General features: G+C 40.5%; 5 protein-coding genes across 10 annotated transcripts; 3 read left to right on the plus strand and 2 right to left on the minus strand.

The window, feature by feature from the left end:
- Nucleotides 1-144: 144 nt before the first annotated feature.
- LOC108114719 (1-acyl-sn-glycerol-3-phosphate acyltransferase delta) lies at nt 145-2,859 on the plus strand. 4 transcript variants are annotated; one of them, XM_017225823.1, is made up of 5 exons: nt 145-204; nt 957-1,128; nt 1,452-1,987; nt 2,201-2,558; nt 2,621-2,859. In XM_017225823.1, exons 2-5 carry the CDS (start codon nt 963-965, stop codon nt 2,698-2,700), a joined length of 1,140 nt encoding a protein of 379 aa, XP_017081312.1. In that variant the 5' UTR covers nt 145-204; nt 957-962; the 3' UTR covers nt 2,701-2,859. The 4 variants fall into 4 exon arrangements, with proteins under 4 accessions (XP_017081312.1, XP_017081310.1, XP_017081313.1 ...); XM_017225821.1 differs by lacking the exon at nt 145-204 and adding an exon at nt 247-374; XM_017225824.1 differs by lacking the exon at nt 145-204 and adding an exon at nt 321-374 and having other exon boundaries at nt 962-1,128.
- A 508-nt stretch (nt 2,860-3,367) lies between these two features.
- Nucleotides 3,368-9,657, plus strand: LOC108114426 (roquin-1). Of its 3 annotated transcripts, XR_001772748.2 has the most exons (5): nt 3,368-3,476; nt 4,759-4,921; nt 4,977-7,166; nt 7,374-7,633; nt 8,344-9,657. XR_001772748.2 is itself a non-coding variant. In XM_017225414.2 (4 exons), exons 2-4 carry the CDS (start codon nt 4,760-4,762, stop codon nt 7,518-7,520), a joined length of 2,499 nt encoding a protein of 832 aa, XP_017080903.1. In that variant the 5' UTR covers nt 3,368-3,476; nt 4,759; the 3' UTR covers nt 7,521-9,657. The 3 variants fall into 3 exon arrangements, 2 of the variants coding, with proteins under 2 accessions (XP_017080903.1, XP_017080904.1); XM_017225414.2 differs by having other exon boundaries at nt 7,374-9,657; XM_017225415.2 differs by having other exon boundaries at nt 7,377-9,657.
- A 2,348-nt stretch (nt 9,658-12,005) lies between these two features.
- Nucleotides 12,006-13,273, minus strand: LOC108114429 (alcohol dehydrogenase 1). Its single transcript, XM_017225417.1, has 4 exons — nt 13,112-13,273; nt 12,828-13,055; nt 12,589-12,762; nt 12,006-12,389 (listed from the first exon to the last, which is right to left on the minus strand). The coding sequence occupies exons 1-4, from the start codon at nt 13,202-13,204 to the stop codon at nt 12,105-12,107; spliced, it is 780 nt and encodes a 259-aa protein (XP_017080906.1). The 5' UTR covers nt 13,205-13,273; the 3' UTR covers nt 12,006-12,104.
- A 723-nt stretch (nt 13,274-13,996) lies between these two features.
- LOC108114428 (zinc finger CCCH domain-containing protein 13) lies at nt 13,997-15,844 on the plus strand. The gene has a single exon (XM_017225416.1). The coding sequence runs from the start codon at nt 14,451-14,453 to the stop codon at nt 15,798-15,800; it is 1,350 nt and encodes a 449-aa protein (XP_017080905.1). The 5' UTR covers nt 13,997-14,450; the 3' UTR covers nt 15,801-15,844.
- A 284-nt stretch (nt 15,845-16,128) lies between these two features.
- Nucleotides 16,129-18,775, minus strand: LOC108113898. Its single transcript, XM_017224604.2, has 2 exons — nt 18,050-18,775; nt 16,129-16,779 (listed from the first exon to the last, which is right to left on the minus strand). Exons 1-2 carry the CDS (start codon nt 18,773-18,775, stop codon nt 16,129-16,131), a joined length of 1,377 nt encoding a protein of 458 aa, XP_017080093.2.
- Nucleotides 18,776-21,732: the final 2,957 nt, after the last annotated feature.

The raw sequence follows: 21,732 nt of genomic DNA on the forward strand, positions 1-21,732 counted from the left end.
AATATAATAATGTATATAAATTGTACCTCGTAATGTTATCTTTGGTTTCTTTCGGTTATTTATCAGTTGTAACGATCAGAAGCAGCGCACATTCCGTTAGATCGACTGCTTGCCCTTGGCTATATAATACAACCACACGCGCAGCATAGAAAGCCTTTATTGGGAGATAAGCAGTCCACCCGGTTTCCTATTCACTGATAACAGGTGATTAATAGTGTTAGTTATAGGTTTGTGGGGTGTACTATCGACAAAGATCCATATCTCTATGGGCCCGGACGTTTAGAAGAGTCAATTTCATTCAGTCGAATTCTACAAGTTGGTAGAACAAGTTGCAACTTCCTGGTCTCTAATTTGTTAAGATTCCGCTAAGATAGGTGAGTGTGTTTGTGTTGGTGTAAGACAAACAGTGTAATATTTAAAACATGAGTCTACAGTGAACTATGCAAAAATTAAAAATTTCTATAATTAATTATTCTTGATGAAATTTTAAATTTAGAAATTTAGAAATTTTAATAAGACCTTTTAAAATAAAATAAAAAATAATCGTGAGAACTGGTGTTGCAAATTGTGCTTGGTTTGAATGTGTTCCTTGTTAACTATAGGATTACAAAATATTCGAAAATTTTTAATTATTAGTTAAGTAACCCTTCCACAAGTTTAACATATTATCAGGGAAAGATAATCGTACCATTTGAAAATTATTGGTGCTCATATAATAGAGTGCTTACTGTATCGATATAGTGCCTTTTGCATGGGTGTGCGTTTACGGGACTATAATTTAAGCAGTTCAATTTTTTCATGACACATTGGGAGCAAAGTTTGAGTGCGGCCATAATTAAGTCGATATCGCGCGCTGGACATATTTATTAACTGCATTGCAGAACATGAATTTTATTGTGTGTGTTACGTAAAGTTGGCCCAATTGTTGTTTTTCATTGATATGCGTTTATTTTTAGCTTAGGATGTCGCATCTCAGGGGTTTGGGGCGACTGTTGATCGCCGTGACCTTCTTCACATGCGGTTTCTTCGTCAACATTGGCCAGCTCTTGCTGATCGTCCTTGTAAGGCCCTTCGACAAGCGGCTTTCCCGGAGTCTTATGTACTACCTCCACTACTCCTTCTACTGCAGTAAGTAGACAAACTAATACAAATTATATTATGAATACATATGTATATAAATATTTAGAGCACTAGCACTAATAAGGTTAAATATGATATGCACTAAGTCTAAGCTTTCTTAATATATCTTATAGAAGTGTATACAAGTGAAAAATATTATAATGCTATATTATTTATTATTTTGTATGGCCTAACTGTATTTTATAAGCTTATAAAATCTATTCAGAATATACACCAAAAAGAATATATAATATAAAAAATTAACATTTCATATAAGTGCCAAACAAATATATTTTTTTTTAATGCATTCCTAAATATTTTGTCCATTTTAGTCTTAGTCTGTGTGGCGGAATGGTATGCGGGGAGCAAACTAAGAGTGTACATTGATCCCGAGGACGAGAAAAAGTTCTTTGGCAAGGAGCATGGATTGCTGCTGATGAACCACACGTACGAGATTGACTGGCTAACTGCATGGATGATCACTGACAAACTGGGAATTTTGGGAGGAACAAAGGCCTACGCCAAGAAGATGCTTCGCTACGTACCGGTTTTGGGATGGGTCTGGTGGATGGCCGAATTCATCTTCCTGGACCGCAACTTCGAGAAGGACAAGGTGGTGATCAAGACACAGCTTACGGAGGTATTTTCTTATCCAGATCCAGTGTGGCTACTACTCAACGCCGAGGGCACCCGCTATACTGCCGCCAAGCACGAATTGTCCGTGAAGTTTGCCCAGGAACGAGGTCTCCCTGTTCTCAAACACCACTTGATTCCGCGTACCAAGGGGTTCACTACCAGTCTGCCTACCATGCGAGGCATCTGTCCTGCCATCTATGATATTAATCTGGCCTTTAAAAAGAATGCTGAGGTGAGAATTTAAAAATTTAAAAAAAATTAAAATTCAATAACTCGGATTGTCCAAGTTATCCAAGTTTTATTGAAAAAAGTGTTAATCAAAACATCTAAAATAACATTAGATTAACTTAATATCGTTTTTATATATAAAGATTTTCATAAGAGATAAAATGATTAAAAAGTTGCAAAACCAATTTAACCCTTAAAAATTTTGTATATTTTATAGCCAAAGCCCACCATGTTGACCCAGTTGAATGGTGAGCCCGTGGAACCGTACATGTACATTCGCCGAGTGCCATTGGATAAGGTTCCGGATGGTGAAAAGGAGGCCGCCGCCTGGATGCAAGATTTCTTTGCTGAGAAGGACAAGATCATCGACAGCTTCCACGAAACCGGTAGCTTCTTTAAGAATTCTGGAGTCAAGGAAGTTCCCGAGAAAATCTACAAGCCCCGACTAAGCACTCTGCTTAACTTTTTGGGTTGGGCCACGGTTTCAGTCCTGTGTATTCTAAACTATTTGGTCAGCTCCCTGGTTGCAGGCAACTTTATTGGCTTCATCACAGTTTTATCCATCTTGGGAGGATGTAAGTTGATTAAATTATAGGTTAATAGCGAGTCCATTTAATTTTACGTAATTTATTTTCAGTCTACGGTCTCATGGAGTACGCTGTTAATGCTTCGAAGATCAGCAAGGCTTCGGCCTATGGCGCAGCTGCCAAGAAATAGACTTTAATTCCAGAGTTTTGTGAACTCGGGGACATTTATTGATGAAATGGATTACACGTAATCATTACTCGACTGCAAAAACCCTAGAAATATAATGTACATTGAGTCTAATGTACAATAAAAATGGAAGCAAACTGAATAAAATACTTTTTTTACGAATTGTTTTTGCATAGTCATTACTGCTAATAAGCATGAGTAGTTCCTGGGTTGTAAATAATTAATATACGTACTATCAGGCAGATTGCATCATAACTCGAATAGAAATGCCGTACGGCTATACAGCGGCGCTAAAGTTTATAGTACCAATAAAATTATAAAATTAAAAGGGTTTATAAATACAAGCATAACTTATGATATAAGTTAAATATTCCGAATATTACTTATGCATAGAGGCCAGTATTGCACTTTAATTAAAAACAAAAGAGGAAAAATCAATAAATCTTTTGATCTTTTGAAAATGTGTCTTATATAAGACTTTAAATAAAATTTTTTTTTAATATTATATAATATATTTTATCAAATATAAAAGACTAACAAGTTCAAATATTGATAAAACGATAACGGCAAAACGCAATCAGCTGAGCACAAACAGTGTGACCTTTTTCGCAAGCAGTGCAACAACTCATCGGCCATTTTCAACCATCAGAATTTCAGTATTCCGCCGCTGGTCACCTGCGGTAGTACTAATTGCAACTTCCCAATTTTTATAAAAAATCCAATGAAAATTAAAAAACATATTTTCGTACCTTTAATGCAATAATATGTGCATTTTGAAGGTGAGTCAGTGCATTGCTAGTGCCGAAAACTGCTTCAAAGCGGGGCTGAATTTAATTTGCCGAGCAGAGCAAAAAGTGAAACGTAACAAAAAAAAAATTTGGGAGAGAGTTTTGTGGAGTTCAGTGTTTTTCCTGGGGGATTACTGGCTTTCAAGGACCATTCCAATGTACTGAAATGCTACACCGCCAAGGTTGGGGACCTCCAGACTCTTAATAAAATGGGGTTCTAGCCAAAATTCCCTTTGTTCGCGTCTTAAAAGAAAGCGGATGGATGATGACGTTGAAAGCGAGTTACGTTTGTGTTTTCCAATTAAAAAGGTTCTGCCTGTGTGTGTGAGTGGCTCTTTGAAGCTCCAAAAAGGATCTGAATCGATCGTATGTATCAGTAAATCCCGAAAAAGTTCTCCAGGAAGTGCAACTTATGTATATATGTGGCTATATATACATACAGATATACTTGCATGCGTGTACAAATGCCCCCGCACACCAACACTAACCAACGAGCTTGTGTGGGTGAGCGGTTGTGCATGCGTGTGTGTAACCGACAGCTGACGTTGGGGGTATTGCAAGAAGAAGAAGAAAAAGACGAAAGCGAAACTTTTTTACTGTGCCACTTTTTGATCGTTGTAAATGGAAAATAACTCTTCATTGACTCACGTCACTTGCTTCTTTACATGAACTCGGTAATACCAAAAAATGTTGGACCAAAGTAATATCTCCACAAGAGTCTAGCTATTATAGAAATGATCGTACTAATTCTTAAATAAAATGAGAGCGAAGCACACCAATCAGGTCTAAGTTTGGATATGGCAATTATGATCAATCATATTGATGAACTTCTTATTAATATCAATATCACTCTAAATATTTATATCAAAAGTTACAGCCAAAATATCGCAGAAGGTGAAGGAATAATTAGTATTTTAAGGATGATTTAACAAACAGTTGACTATTTTTTATGTTCTTAATAGCTTAGTAACAGCAATTAACAAGTATATATGTAATTAAATAGTAATAAATAATAATTTTTATATAAGACGTGGGCACAGCATTTCCCCAACAATAATTTCTTCGAATTCTTATACAAACTCAGATAAGAAATGTTATAAATGCTGAAGAATGATCCATAAAAGGCAAATGAACGTACATGATTATTGTAATACGATTTGAGGGTTTTTATAAAATTGTTCACATTTTCATCACATGTTTTTCAAACTTTGTTTCCCATACTATCTTCTTTTCCTGTTGACTTTATCATCTAAATTACTGTTTTCATTCACAGCATGCCGATTCAGGCTCCCTCATGGACAGATTTTCTGAACTGTCCCATTTGCTGCAATGAATTCGCGGCAAGCCAGCGATGCCCTGTCAGTCTGGGCTGCGGGCACACCATCTGCAAGCTATGCCTGACGACCCTCTACAACCGGCAGTGTCCCTTCGATCAGGTGAGATTAAGTCTAGTATTGTAATCTTCCAATTCTAAGCGATATCTTTTTACAGACGGTGATTGTCAGCGACATCGACAATCTTCCCATAAACCATGCTCTGCTTCAATTGGTCAAGGATTCGGAACTCTTGGAGCTGGGACCACCACCTGCCAGTGTCCAGAAGCTGGAACCAGAACACCTTAAGTGTTACCAACTGGGGCAGCGGTGCATTGAGGAGCTGGCCTTGCACTTGAAGTCCTTCCTTAATCTGAACGGGAATGGCAATCTTCTAACTCGACCTATGCAACGGAAACTGGTTACTCTGGTAAACTGCCAACTGATGGAGGAGGAGGGACGGGTAAGGGCACTCCGTGCTGCCAGATCCCTGGGCGAACGCACAGTCACAGAACTGATCCTGCAGCACCAGAACCCCCAGCAATTGAGCTCAAACCTGTGGGCAGCAGTGCGGACAAGAGGATGTCAATTTCTTGGACCCGCCATGCAGGAGGAGGTGCTGAAGCTGGTTCTCTTGGCATTGGAGGAGGGATCAGCACTATCGCGCAAAGTACTGGTCATGTTCGTGGTTCAGCGACTGGAACCGCAGTTTCCTCAGGCCTCCAAGACGAGTATCGGACATGTGGTACAGCTGCTCTATCGTGCCAGCTGCTTCAAGGTATCCAAACGGGAGGCGGACTCGTCATTGATGCAGCTCAAAGAAGAGTTTCGGACCTATGACGCCTTACGCCGCGAACATGATGCTCAGATCGTCCAGATAGCCACCGAGGCTGGTCTACGAATTGCCCCGGAACAATGGTCTTCCCTGCTCTACGGCGATGTAATGCACAAGAGCCACATGCAGAGTATCATCGACAAGCTGCAGACGCCCAGCTCCTTTGCCCAATCAGTCCAGGAACTGGTCATCGCTTTGCAACGGACTAGTGATCCCGCTAAGCTGGCCAACCTGCATCACCATCTGAAGTACCTGGCCAATATCGATCCATGTGCTGAGGTGGCTCCTTGGCCGGATTTGGCTGAAGCCCTGGATGCAGTGCGACATTCGGTCGTGGGACTGGTGAACTTCCTTCAGCACCATGGTGTACGAAAGGCACAGGACGGCATCAGTGGCGGAGGCAGTGGTGGCACGGCCAACAGTAATCCCAAATACAAGATTAGCCTGTGCAGAGACTTGAACGTACGTAGAGTGTGTCCCAGAGGTGCTAGCTGTACCTTCGCCCATTCTCAGGAGGAGGTCGAGCGTTATCGTGCCCGAAATCGCGGTAAGCATATGAAGACACCTCTGGCGCTTCAAGGACCTCCAGCCGTGGGCGGTGGCGCTATCAAAAAGCCACTAGGAGAGCAAGATGGGCCGACTTTGGGAGTTCCACCCATGTTGCCAATGTCGCCCATGCATTATATGGGTTCACCAAGGACTTATCTGGATCCCAGCTTGGGTCTATCGCCAGGGGGAGGTCTGCCACAGCAGGCTCCACCACCTCTGCTCCATCCTTCGCATCATAGTCCCATTGCCCGACTCATAGTGCCCAACCGCTATGATCCCCGTTTCAGCGCCTATGGTCAGCCAAGAAATCCTTCGCCCAGGGAATTTCAAAACAATCCGGGAGCTCCGCAACGTAATGCCAACCCACCGAACTTTAGTGTGAATAGCAACCTGCACAAGGGCTATATGGTTCCTGGCGGCGGTGGGGACGTCTTCCATTTGGGCAATCCCTGGGAGCAAGCCTATCTGGCTCAGCATCAGCAACACCCTCCACAGCATCCCCAACAGCAGCAGCCACCGTCCAGCAAGCCAAATCCCAGCCGACCGTTGTCGATTTTAGCCGCAACAGCTGATACCTCATTTTATGAAAAGAAACCGCCGAATAGTGTTAACATAGATCTGGAAAGAGCCGCGGAGGCCGATGTGGATGCAGTGTCTCTGTTCCGGCGATCTAACAACAACCATAACAACAACAATAGCAGCTCCCACAACAACAACAACAATAACAATCATAGCTCATCACTGCTCTTCTGGAATAATACGGGCAAAGAGTCGGCGAACTTTGTGCGATCGGACTCCATATTGGATGATGATGCGTCCACCTTCGATATGCCGACTGGCTCCTCCATCCTAAGTCGCTATGGTCCTATTTGTCCAAAAAGTAGCACGACCAGCAATTGGAACAACTGGTTAATGGAGAACGACAGTGATCTGGGATATGGAGGCTACAAGAGCGACAGGAACGATAACTTCAATGCCAGTAAGGTAGGTGTGATGGGTTTCAATAAGGGTGTGAATATTTAACTTGATAGCTATAGGTGTGCCCTGCTTATTTTATGGGTTAAGGGGTTGGCAACAAGCATAACCCAAATTTTGATAAATAAATAAATTGTTCATTGTTTTCATAAATGCTAACATTGCTATCACATACACATTCTAATCTTCTGTATTTCAAATCTTCCTAAAAAACAGCAGCAGCAGCCGATTTGGGGAAGGAAGCCACAGCTGATGTCGGAGGATAGCTTCGAAGGCGGCATCGACAGTGGAATGATGCTGCAGCTGGAGAAGAACTTGGTTGACATCGTCGATCCCGATGACAGTGGTATCAAGGTGGACTAGTTCTCCATCATCCAGCTCACTCAGCCAGAGGATATTTCTATATAGGTGTTTATATAGATCGAATGGGCGGGAAGTGAATATGTATAATGCAATCATTTTACACATCGTTAGAGGTTTGTACCGCACAGTTCAAACTTTGGTAGAATTTCAAATGTAATTGTAGTTTAAACTGATCCGACCGATCCGTTATTGGATCGGAGCCAAAAACAAAACATCAATTGGGTTGGGTACCATCTATTAGAATCTATTAAATAATTGTCTAATTAGTTCATTGTTCAAATTCTGTGGAAATGTGTTTAATCATGTTCGTGTTATGTTTCAAATTCGGGGATTGTGTCTAGCAAATGCAAAACAAAACAAAAGCAAAAAAAGAAGCAAACAAAAATAAACTCAACTTAGCTCGTAAAACTTTGTGTGTAGCCTAGAATTCAGCTCAGACTTGTAGATCTGCTATGAATACGATTTGTAGGAACCCCCCTAAACAAAAACTAAGGTGATCAAGAGTGATGAGGTGATGAGATATGCAAACGCTTGTTGAGATCAGGCAACATCCAGATTTGTATAGCAGCAAAGATTTTAAAGCAATTTTCTCAGATGTAATAGAATTTGTGCACTAATTAACTGAATCATGATCACAAGACTTCGAGATCTAAGTAAAAACTCAAATTCTGATCCAAAAAAAGTGTGTTTATCATCATGCCCCTGATTATTTGTGATCAAATTTTGATTGATTGTGTAACGCTGTAAACATAGATATAAACATATATATTTTTTTTAATTATTAACTATTTCAAAACGCTATTTTTATATATACAAAAATCAGCAGGGCTGAAAGGACCTGAACATCCGATCGCTCTCAAAACACAATCACACACATACACCCAACACGCATACACACTGAGCCACACAGGACACGAACGATCATTTGTATGTGTGTGAAATGAATGTTTATATTTCTTAAAGAAATTTTAATAACGCTATTGTGCGATGTTGTTAACTATTGTACTATATATTATTAAATTTATTGAAAATAAATTAAAATCACCCCTTCTCCCATTTTGTAAACTGTGAGAAAAATTAAAGTACAGAAAATGTGACGAACCGAGAAGTTTAAATGTCAGTCAGGGCTTTGAGAACATTTACACATACATATACCTACTCTATGCAAATATAAATTTATATTTATATCTAGAAACTAACCAATTTTGTGCGCTCTATTATTAATATTATATATTAATGTCAGTTGAGCCCGCGTTTTGCTTTCAAGACTTTGTACATCATTTTGATTTGAAGCAAAAGAGAAATGAAAGATTTTGTAACTTGTATTTGTTAAGCGATGAAATCAGGAACCTTATATTTAACTGCGCTTGATCATAGATGAATATAACGTATATATCTTTACAAATATATTTTATTGTTAACGAGTTTCGATGACGTGTGTGTAGTAGAATCTATGTAAAAGTATATTACCCTGCCGGGGAGTATTTGTTCAGTTGTGAGCTAGTTAAAATTGATCGAACGCAATTTTAAAAAACAAAAAAACATACATTTAAATATGTATTTTCCTATTACTCAGAAACTAAAGCATTCAATGTATAGAAGCGAATCGAGGGAGCTAATTGAGATTTCTCCAATCTCAGATTTATCTCCTGTGAAAATATAGAAGAAGGCCGGACGGAGAGGCGTCTAACTGCGTACTTAAGTCCCGATCAAGATCCAGATTTGGCGTTCTCCGACCGGCCTTTGGCTGTGGTGAAGTTTTTTTTTTAGCTTAAACCCAATGGGTTCAGTTCATAATAACGTATTTGTTGAGTTGAGTTTTGTAACTTTATAATTTACAATCAGTCCAGCAACCCGCCAAACCTCCCATAACTTCAAAACTGACCGACTGGCCCTTTTTTTATACAGATCGTGCCGAGCAATTCACACATATACACACTGACATTTTCTAATTACACACACTTATTTAAATGCATATATATATATTTATACATATGTTAATTAAATGTATTTTTGGTATTATCACTCAATGTTTCTACCCTAAGCAAATTTCGAGTTCTGTTAATCAAAGTGGAAAAAAAAATATGAAAAAAAACTTATTTATTTTATTTACCAATAAATTTTCACAAAACTTTTAGTTGTTTCGGTTTTATCTCTATAATTATTTTAAGTTCACGATGAATGAAAGATAATGTTCCAAACATATCAAAGCGTTGAAAAACAAAGAAAGCTAACGAGAAACTTAACAAAAATAACCACCAGCAAGGTATAAGGAAATAAGAACACCAACAGCAACCACCAGATAGGAAATTTAATGGATAATACAATACGAAATCCTATAGTTAACGCAACTAGTTACAGACAATCCGCATAACTTAATAAGATAAACGTAAATCATGATATGATAATAGGCGCTTCTGTTCCTCAATTTAGGGTTAGTGATGTTAAGCGACCAAGGTCGTATAGATACCGACGATATTGCAGTAGCTCAGATTTAATAAGTCTATTAAAACCTGCCAGGCGACCGCTTGTCGTACACCCCCAGTAAAGATCCTTCGATAGAACTGCACTGCAATCGACTAAGTAGATAGCCAGGGGACTCTCTTTCAGCGCATCAAATGTGTTATGGCGAGGACAATACAATACTCTCAATTATAACCAAAAGATCCCAAATAAAGCTCAACAGATGAGTTATGGCACCCTGAAAGGTCAAAGGTCCCGTCTCTGCAAGCGAATCGTTGCTGTTTTTGGTGTAATTTATAAGTTGAAGATCCTTGAATTGTGATGATGTGAAATTTACAGTTAACATGCGAAACTAATCCCAGTTCAATGGGAACGAACAAATGTCTTTATATTAAATGCTAATTGAAACTAACTATACGAGTATAATAATGTATCTAAATACACACACACTCCACACACAACTGGAAGGATGATTAAGAAAGGCGTATATTGTATCATAGAACTATGTAAGCAGAGATTGTATTTTACATGCATTCTACAGGAAAGCTAATCCTCCCCCCACAAGCGTGAGATGTGCTTCTACTCCAACAGATCCCTTAAAATACCTTGGGTCTATATCCATGTTTATGATATCCTAGAAAAGAAGATCATTAAGAATATATTCCGTTTGTCCATCATCCATATCTGTAAACATTAACATATAACATTATTTTTTGATCCCATTTGAATGCTGCTGGCAGCTTTCCAGATAAGTTATCTACAAAATATTTTCATCGTAACATTTTTAGTTTTTGTACATTTCACAAGTAAACTCTATATAAGTATATTCTTTATCAATCCAAATAAAATTCCTGTTCTAGGGTATCTAAAGTTTCGGACTACCGAGACCGAACATCTCTTCTAGTTTTGTGGAATGTTAATCGATAATGTATGTTCTTGGATGTGCTGAAAATATGTATATTTATCTTCAAAATTCATTGTAAATGTTAGATATGAAAAACCCAACAAAACTTAAACCAAACTCAATTTTGTGTGTGTATGCCTGAAATTAAAATAAAAGAAACTTAATCGAATTCCAAAACTCAATTTGATATGACTGGATATGGTTCTGATTGCTTGCCAATCTGATCTGCCTTGCGGTTAGTTACAGGTTATTACAGGGTATAGAAAGTGGTTGATTGGCCTAATCAACGTTTTTACAATTTACTTTTAAATTTAAAGATTGAAACAATAGGCAGTATACTAACGTTTATTTAAGTAGAGGTCTGAGGCTGTTTCTTAAAATAAATTTACACTCATTATGTCCCATGTTAGTAAACTTATACTCTATCAGACTGGATACTTGTAACTTGTAAGTAATCCTTTATGAGATATGTATCTAAACAACTACCCTTTCTAAGATTACTTTTTATGGGTTTTGATAAAACCTGCAATAGAAATGAAAAGTATTTTTTATCTCGCTGAGATACAGAATGGTCTTGAGGCTGATGCTAGTGACTGTATTAGATTACTCGCAAGAAACGTAGTGCTGGATTCCGGTATAATTTCAGCGATTTCACTAGCAGAATAGAGGTCTGAGGATGTTTCTTAAAATAAATTTACAACCATTATGTGCCATGTTAGTAAACTTATACTTTATCAGACTGGACAAATATTTACTTGTGGGAACCTTGTAAGTAATATTTCATGAGATATGTATCTAAACAACTACAATTTTGAAGATTACTTTTAATGGGTTTTGATAAAACCTTCAATAAAAATGAAAAGAATTTTTTATCTCGCTGAGATATGATCTTAAGGCTGATGCTAGTAGACTCTATTAGATTACTCGCTGGAAACAAGTAGGAATTCGCCCAGAAATGAGCGTTTTCAGCAATACACCCCTGTTCTGGAATTTAAATAAAATCTAACTTAATTATAGAAAATAATCACCTGATATTCCTTTAAGTGCTATTGATCGATCAGAGTCCCTAATCTTTTCTTACCATCCGTGGGGCCTGGTTAAGTATGAAACCATCTTGATTAACTTTATCACATTTTATTTATAAATCACCCACCATAAACCATTTAAAGAGATTATCGAGATTATATAGGTACATTAAAAACAATAACAACGCAGAGTTAATCTTCCATCTGGGGCTTCCACAAGTTTGGTATATTCACTTCATGGATCTCGCCTAGCTCCAGCATTAGAACAGCTCCGTTTTCGGCCGTTTCTATGGCCTTAATCAAATTCTTGGCGCAAACGTCGGCCGTCTGACGTTTTACCTTATTGTACAAGGCTAGCATGGGTGTCTCGAAAGTGAATGTCATTTTGCTGCCAATATTCTCGAGGAGTTCAGTATCCGTGAATCCCGGACAGATGGTAATGAAGCCCACGCCAGAGCGAGCGTAATAAAATGGGTTCTGAAATAGTTCAAATACCATTAAAATAAATCTGTTAACTTGGATTTGTTCAATTATCATAACATGTTTAAAAATAGCAATAAACATGTAAAACATTTTCTTAAAACAAATGTTTACCCAACAGAAATCCCATTAAAAAACGTGTGAAATGTAATTAAAGATTATATGGAGGCTGTTAAATTTCCCCTCTCATACTTACTGCCATGGCCCTGGTAAATGTGGTAACACCTGTCTTGGCCGCCGAGTAAATTGCCATTATAGCTGTGGGCTGAAGTCCAGCCACGGAGGATATGTTCACTATTACTCCACCCTTACCACCCTTGGCCTTGTCCATGTACTCCAAAGCAGTCAAAGTGCTGTTTATGACTCCCAGCTTACGGGAAAAATTCAAAATTTATTTATATTTTATTATTTTAAGTATACACCCTTCTCACTTACCAGATTTATTTCAATGGTCAGATCGATGAGACGATCGTTCATCAGTCCACTGCCATTGACCACCACATCGAAGTGACCAAATCTCTCTGCTGTTGCCTTATAAGCCGCTTCAATATCCGACTTTTTAGTGATGTCCATTTTTTGGTAGAAGATATCCGTGTTGGGATTTTTGTTTTTCCACTCAGCCAAGATATCGTCACTGGCGGCCAACTCAAAAATGGCCAGAGCCTAATGAAGGGAGCTAATTACAGTTTGTTGTAAGTTAAGTTTGGCTGCAAGCCTACCTTTACTTGCCGCTGCAGAAGTTCTTGCACACATTTTTGGCCTATGCCGCCGAATCCACCAAGGTAAACCACATTTTTGCCGCCCAAATCCATGCCGCACTGTTGTAACTTATTTGCTCTGTCGGATTCCGTGCAATTCAGTCGGTGGCAATTGACAAACTGATCATTGCCGGTGCTCGACCCCTGTGTTCCACACTATCAGAAAAGTGCTAAAAACCAAGTCGCGTTTGCTCTCCGTTCTCCGCTCTAACGGAGCTTTTGGGGCCTTCTGACTTTTGGAGAGCATCAAATATTCTTTCTATTATAACTTTTGAAGCTTAACTAGTGGTGACAATATAACTTTTTATTGGTTAGATTTTGATTTACCTCTATGATCTTTGCCCGCCAATATTATGAACACATCATCTCTGATATATTTTAAGCCTTTCAAATCTTTTTAATTCCTACAAAAGAGATGGTAAATTTACAAAAAATCATATTTAAGATACTGTGTTTATTGCTGTTTTGATTATAACTTAAAGCCCATCTCTGGTGTGAACTGCTAATTAATATATGTAGAATGATAATAGTTGGGATTACTGCGCATTTTAATATAGATATCACGAGCTGAAAGTTTCTATAGTCTGTGTTTTAAAATGAATGTGTCTTGTTATTTGCATTATCACTTAGGTGTTATTAAAGATAGTACTTTTCTTACTCTTGTATCACCAGCAATATTGGAAATAATATGGGGGCTTAAAGTAATGTTCGAGAATAAAACGGTATCAATATCGGAAACCAACTCAAAAGTTAATTAATTTGGAAATTTATTTTGTTTCACTTTTAGGTCTCTTCGATAAGATATTGATTTCAAAGAAATTGGTTAAACAAATATGAATAAATCATCGCTGCAAGGAGGTAGTTATTCACCCACTTCACATATATCTGTGTCAGCCAGCGGAACCATCAGACACTGAAGCCATCTAGTAATCGAATATGGATGTTTATCCCATTAAAGCGAACAAATCGACTTCCCCCATTTCTTTTCCGCCCGAATCCAGGTTGCGGTTGCCACATCCGTGGAGGCACAGATCTTTACTGGAAGTAGCGCCTAATTACGCAACCAATGGATCCGATGGATCAATATTAAGTTCACTATTGCAACATCCGTGCGGTAGCGAGTCGGAGGCCCCAAAAGGCAATCGACACCAATCGGATCGCGACGGATCGACTTGCGGATTTCGAGGTCATTGTGCAGACTGGGTGGTGGGTGGCGCCTCGAGTTACCCACAGGTGGTATAAAACACCCAACGAAGACTAACTACAGCATCAGTTCCACAAGAGCAATCAGAAGAAGAGGATGCACTGTTTTACTTGGACGATTCTGGCTGGCCTTTTGGCCCTAGCTTCAGCAGCAGGATTGCCTCAAAGGCCAAGTAATGGCTACCAGGAGCAAGACACGTCCAGAGCCTTCTACTCCTACGGTTATAGTGATGACAATGCTGCAAGGGCTGAGTATTCCTCCCGAGATGGTACCTCCCGGGGATTTTACTCCTACGTGGATGCCGATGGCAAACTCCAAACAGTTCGATATGAGGCAAACGGCATTCAGGGTTTCAAGGCCGAAGCTAGTAACCAACCCCAAGCTCCCGTGGATGAAGGCAAAGCTCCGTTGCCCGTGACTGATACGGAGGAAGTGCAGCAGGCTCGGCTGTCTCATCTGAATGCTCTGCGGGAGGCGCGGGAGAAGGCTTTGGCTGACAGTTTGCGTGAGGAGACAGACAGAAGATTGCAAGATCAGAGCAGGAACAATAACGAGGATCAGCTGTCGGGAGAGCAGAGTTTGACCGATGAGGATGCGGCGATTCTAGAGAGAGTTCGAGCTGAGCTGTCAGCAATGTTGGCCGATCGACAGCGAGCGCTCAATCTTCCCAGGAATAGGGAGGAGGATGAACAACGTAAGGACCAGGAAAGCCGACAGGAGCAGAGACAGGATCTCAGGCAGGATCTGAGACAGGACCAAAGGCAAAATCAGCGGGAGGACCGTCGACAAGATCAACGAGAGGATCGACGACAGGATCAGCGGGAAGATCGGCGACAGGATCAGCGCGACGATAGACGAGAGGATCAGCGAGAAGATCGACGACAAGATCAGCGAGAGGATCGACGACAAGATTTGCGAGAGGATAGGCGACAAGACCAGAGAGAAGATCGTCGACAGGATCAGCGAGACGACAGGCGACAAGATCAGCGAGACGACGGGCGACAAGATCAACGGGATGACCGACGAGAAAATCAGCGAGAGGATCGTCGACAGGAACAGGATCTCCGCCAAAATCAACGTCAAGATCAGTCCCGAACGCAAGAATCAAACAACAACCGACAGAATGATCGCCAAATTGATCGCCAAAGCTCCCAGCTACTCCAACTGCCGATCTCCTCCGATCGCGATGCCGATGATCTGCGCCTGCGCACTATTTACTCCCTGGCCGATCTCAGTTCCAGCAGTTATCTGAAGCTCGGTGACTTGGCCAGTACCGAGAAATTACTTGAGGATCGTTTGGACAATAGTGATGTCCGTGTGCCGATCAGTGCCTACTATACCCTGGTTTCCCCAAACACCAAGTACAGTGTTACCACACCCACGGAGCTGAGAACCCTTCGCCCAGTGGCCCTCAGTCGCAGTTTGTTGGTAAGCAAACGCACTTGATGGACAGATGTTACAGATCGTGGTGATGGATCAAGGCCGGCTGATGATCGTGGAACAGAATGCGGTGTACCTATGATGTGTTTCCTAAGAATAAATGCAAGACAGAGCACCATTGTGCCAAAATTTAACTTTTCTTCTTTTTCGATTACTGGGTATTGATGTGGGATGGTGTGTATGAAGGATGTTTGGCTACGTCCACAGACACTTTAAAAGAAAATATTAAATTAATGAATTACAAAAGATTTAATATATTTTTTTTTAATTTCGAATTTGCATCATTTATTGCTCAACAATTAACAGAATTTTTTGAAGAAGACAGATCTCAAAATTAGGCCACTGGCAGGTAGTTCCTAGAGGGAACTTGAGGCGTGGACTTGGAGTGGAAGTTGTAGACAAATCCTGTGGTTGGCTGATAGACATAAAGCGGCTGGGAACGAACGGCGATGGGAGATGGAGGTGCTATCACCAGGACCTTCTTCTCGGCGAGCAATTGATTGCGCAGCTTCTCGGCTTCGAAACGCTTGAAGAATGCAACTTTGGCGGAAGCTACCTCGGGGGTATCCTGAACAGGCTGTGGACCAACGGAAGTATCTCCGGCTAACCTCAACTTGGCCTGGTTATGAGCTTCCAGATGCTGAGCACGCAGAGCGGCCACCTCTGGGGTTTCCTGGTTGGGCTGCTGATTTGGCAAAGCGGAGGTAACGTGGAAGCCTTCGGCATCGGCCACATAGTCCACAGTCTGGGTTTCGCCATTGGCATCCACATGGGAAAAGGTGCCCCGGACTACTCCATCCAAGGTGCGTGTCTCGTGCTTGGAGTACAGAGGTGCCATATAACCATAAGCATACTGACCATGTTCATCCTGGGTGTGATACTGGCTGATCGTATCCGAACTAGGTGGGGCTCCGTACTCCAAGGTCGGTGATCCGGCAGCCATAGCAATGGTGATAAAAATCAGGCAAAGATTAAGGAACTGCATCTTCTCAAGCGTGTTTGATATATAAGTTTTGACTTTGGGAATCTTTTTAAGGCGCTGCTAGTGTGGTGGACTAGTACTCGCTCTAGAGAACTCTGTGCTGGGATCGGTTGGGGATTCTGCCTTTTATAAGCGGCGCCTCCTGCCAAAAATTTACAATTTCGTGCGTTCTCAGGAAGGTCGTCCGGTTGGGTTTTTACTTTCATATTCCACCGGCCTGGATTATTGTTCCTTTTTCCTCTTCCTCTGCTTCCTCTCATTTTCGTACATAAATATTTTGTCGATTTCGATTTCAACAAGTTCAGCATAAATTTGAGCACAAAAGCCGCAATTTGTTTTCATCTGCGGCAGGGCGAGCAACGCGTACCGCATTGTATCTTATTGTATCGGATGTGGACATGTTCAGAGACAACCAACAACGTTCCGCAATGCCACAAAGCAAGAACTTAATCAGGCTGCATTTCAGTGGGTCTGGATATCGACTGGAAGAAACTAGCCATGGATATATGCACAATATATAGGCTGAAAACATCTTAATCGCAAAGAATCGTCTATCATATTGAAATGTAAAAATTTTTGTATTATTTCTACGAGGAATGTTATAATGTTAAAATACCAGGAGGATATCCGAAACAACTTGACTTTCATCTTATATTCTTTAGTTACTTTTGTCTATATCTATCCTTTTATAAAATAATACCAAATACTTAAAAATATGTCAAATAGTTTCTCTCAGTGTGAGCATGAAATGGTTAAAGAGGGGTCAAGGAACCGGGTTTGGCTATAGGACACGCCGGCTACCTTTTCCAGTTTCAGTTATTTCGGTTGTTGCCTTTGCGGTTGTTTATGCTGCTATTAAATTTAATTGAAATCAAAATTTGCCGTACATTTATGAAGAGTTTATGCTGTATGTGGTATGCGATGGGTTGGACTGGGGCCAAAAGGTTGAGGTAGGACAGGGTCCGAGTGAACGGGTTCCGGTCTTGGGGTTAAGCTGTTGAAGGGTCAAACGGATATACTTTTTCATGAAAATTAAAAATGATCTTAAACTCATGATTCTAATGCTCGAGTCTGGTTTAAGATTAACTAAACATTGTAAAAAATATTATTTTCTTGTGGATCCAAGAAAACCATAAACCACCGAAATCGAAAAAACAACTACAATCTGATTGACAATTTTTATTATAAATTCGAAATTCTTTAATGATGAACCAAATCGGGTAAATACTCCTCCCCTTCAGTAGTAGAATCCAGGGGAGTAGTACCGGGGAACGGTGTAGCCGTAGACAGGCGCTGGAACCACGACATGATGACTACGAGCCAATGGTACAGAAACCTTGGCCAGCACCTGGTTGCGCACCGCTTCATCCTCGACACGTTTTAGGTGAAGAGACTTTACTGCTGCGACTTCTACAGTATCGGAGACGGGGTGAGGCAACTGGGAATGACCGGATACGGAAGAGTCAACGACTGAATGCTCGTGATGTTCCACCGGGTGGTGTCCTTCTGGGTGAGCACTTCGGCCGGTCTCCACAACGGTGGGATGATGTGGGGCTTCAACGGGATGATGACCAACAGGATGTGGGACCACAGGATGCGAGACCACTGCGGGATGCTCAACACTATGTTCCACGGGATGCGATGCACTCCTAGGACTAAATCCTAGAGATTCCTGGGGAACTACGGCCTTTGGCAGATTAGTGGCAGCAACATGGAAACCATTGGCATCGGCCACATAGTTAACCGTTTGCTTTTTTCCAAGTGCATCTCGGTAGCTATAGGTTCCTTGGGTGACTCCGTCAATGGTGCGGGTCTCCTGCTTGCTGGACAAAGGTTCCGCATAGCCATACGAGTACTGACCCAACTGATCCTGGGCGATATACTGCTGCTGAGTGGGCGTGAAAACGGCGGATCCCTCGGCGGTGTATACGTACGGATAGTACAAGGCCAGACCGTGGGCCAAGCTCAGGCTTCCTATTAACAGAAGTGGATACTTCATGGTTGGTCGATGAAAGATTCCTGCTGGAGATTCTTGTTTGTAAGTTCACAGGTAACTGTTGGTTCTGAGCTTAAGCCTTCATCCTTATATACCCAGCAGGTTCTTCGGCGAGTTCTAGTTCTGGTTTTGACTGGAGTTCTCGTTGTCCAGCGTCTGCTGTCCCTGGTAAATTTTACTATTCTTCTACACTCAGATAAATTCTATAGCAATCTGTTTAAGCTTATTATAGGGTTTCTATCTTATTAATTTTTAGTAATCTTCAAATAAATCCCTTGCACCTGAAGTTACATTTTAGAGGAGTTTATCATAGTCATAAGATTAATTAACTCTCTTATTTTCAAGTTGACAATGTTGACAAGTATTGTCTATAATTTATCGTTAAAATAATTTTCTTTAATCTTTAAAATATGTTTATAATATTTTCTCCGAATGTATCCATCAGATGCACTTCAATGCAAACGAGGAGAGGCGATCGCGATGCCTTGTCCACTTGTGTCGTTAACGGACATTGCAGCTCCACCTTTCACTCCCCCTTTTTGAGATCGCCTCCTCGTAAAGGCGGTGTCAATTTGGTTTAATTGTGGCCAAGGCTGGAGTGGGCACAAATGAGGGAGGTAGAGGCAGCTCCTTCGGTGGAGAAGCAATCGCTGCTTGCCATCTCCATCTGCATCTGCAACCGAATCAAGGGCCTTGGCTGGGTGGACCATCAAGGCCAAAGACCGCATCCAGCCCAGCGTGTAATTGATATGCAATTGTTGTTGCTGCCACAGCACTGTGGCATCTCAGCCTCCTTTTTGTCCGAACATTGCAACGGGGTTACGGCAACAACAACTGTGGCAACAACCGACGACGGCAACAACGGCATCTCAAGGTGAGTGAAGGCCAAGGGCCACATTTGGCCACAACTTCAGCACGGGAGTCATGCATTCCAGTGGCGAACCTAAAGGGGATTTTTGGGATCTTAAACTTACTTTAATTTATTGATTAAGAAAAATTGTTTATATTCTTTGAGTAATTAAAATCAGCAGAATTTCGATGCTTAATGTTTCTGGATATTTAAAAACCCTCTAAAAATATGTTTCGCAGCCGCCCCTGATGCATCTGCAGCTGCTTGGCTTGGTCCCTCCTGATCCTCCTTAGCTGGGGTTTTATTTTTAGCAGCATCTTTATCGGATGCCTCAGATCTGTGGTGCTTAAACTTCGCTCCCGATTAGGAGGAGGAGCAGCTGCAAGAACCGCATTGGCCTTGACGGCCTGGCTGATAAGTGCGTTTTAATGTTAGCCCCATTGGCACTTAGTTTCAATCAAAGCCAAATTCTTGCCAGCCATTCCTGCCAGCCTTAATGATCTCGTTAGTTCTGGGGCTGGAATTGAAGTTGGATTGGCTATTTGGTCTGGTTTGCTTGGTGCTATTCCATGTTCCCCCTTGGCGTGGGCTGTGCACTGATTTGTGAACCTTCATCGGGTCTTTGGTCTACCTCTCACTTTGCGGCTAATTAGAGGTGCACTAAAGATAGGCCAGGTGGCAAGACTCTTGTTTGTTTTTATCACTCATTGCTAGACTGTGTTTTTATTGGTTTAAAGAACAGGCGTACAATTTTATGGTATTTCTTTCATTAATTTTTAATGGTTTAAGAAAGTTAGTTTATATTTTTAAACAAATTCTTAGATTTAATTGCACAAATAAATTGCATTTTCAATTATAAGCTATTTACTGTCTTTAAAATTTCACATTTATTATTATAAACTTAATGAATCTGTTTCTAAGTGTTTCTAATGATTATTTTCTTAGGCCATAATCATTTTCAACGGACACCAAAAACTTTAATATTAATCAAGACTTTAAAATTTAAATTTAATTACTAGGCATAGTATTAAATATTTGTGTTAATTTATAAATAATCTTTGATCTTAATTAAAAGTCTCCTCAGGGTATTCCAAACTCCGTTAGCCAAGTTAGTTTTTCGACCAAGTTATATTTTACTTTTGGGCCAGGGCTATGACTTCATCGCTTTGTCGACGAAACTAACCAAATACTTCTGACAGTCAGTTCCCATAAATCAATGTCAAACCAACTTTTTTTCCTTTAAGGTTTGTTTTGGGATTTGGGGCTGGGGCTTGTTGTTTCAGATTGTGTTTAATCATTTTATTGTGTGCGAAGCAATTTCCTTATGATTTCCTTTTGACTTTTACTTTTTCCTGATTGCCCAAAATAGAAAAGTTCAAAGAACCCATTTACCTTTTACCTATTTTACCATATAAAGCGGCCACAAAATCTTAATCGCTTGGCATTCTCGAAACAAAAACTCATTTGCATACTTAAGCATGAGCTCACTAGTTAGTATAGCCCTAGTCACACCCCCAAAAAACACCTCCATGTAACCCCTCCTTAAAGACCCCCCTCGTTATTCCAATTGTCTGGCACTTGTTGTGCGTGTTTTTGTCAAAAAATTTCACGCATCGTTTTCTGTTTTAGCGTCGGACGCAGACAAATTGCCTGTTTTACTAGCTTAGACTATACACTTAACCCCTCCCTCATCTACCAAAAAAATCCAAGGAAAGCTTTAAGCTTATTTCCCAGAATTTTACTCAAAACAAACGAAATTTTGAGTCAAACTTGTTGGTTTGATAAGATTCCTATGCCTAACGTCACTTTTGTTATTCTGAGTTGTTTTTAGGTCTCGTTTGTTTTTTTGTTTGATAAATGGCTTCGTCGTGTGGCTTTCGCTCTTAGTTTTGGTGTATAAAAATTTGCGAAATGAAGTCATCGCTGAAAAAAAAAATAGGGGTCAGTATAAATGTGTATAAAATACTATCTATCTCTTTATCGGATTCAGAAAGTTAGGAATTTGTGTTTGCTCATATTTTGTTTGGCCATCATCAGTTTGGTAGACGATGTTCTTGCCTTTAAGTTGCAATTTCACTCAACGAAAGCTCACTCAAAACAATAATATCAC

This window comes from Drosophila eugracilis, unplaced genomic scaffold (genome assembly GCF_018153835.1).
Source record: "Drosophila eugracilis isolate 14026-0451.02 unplaced genomic scaffold, ASM1815383v1 contig_2154, whole genome shotgun sequence".
NCBI lineage: Eukaryota > Metazoa > Arthropoda > Insecta > Diptera > Drosophilidae > Drosophila > Drosophila eugracilis.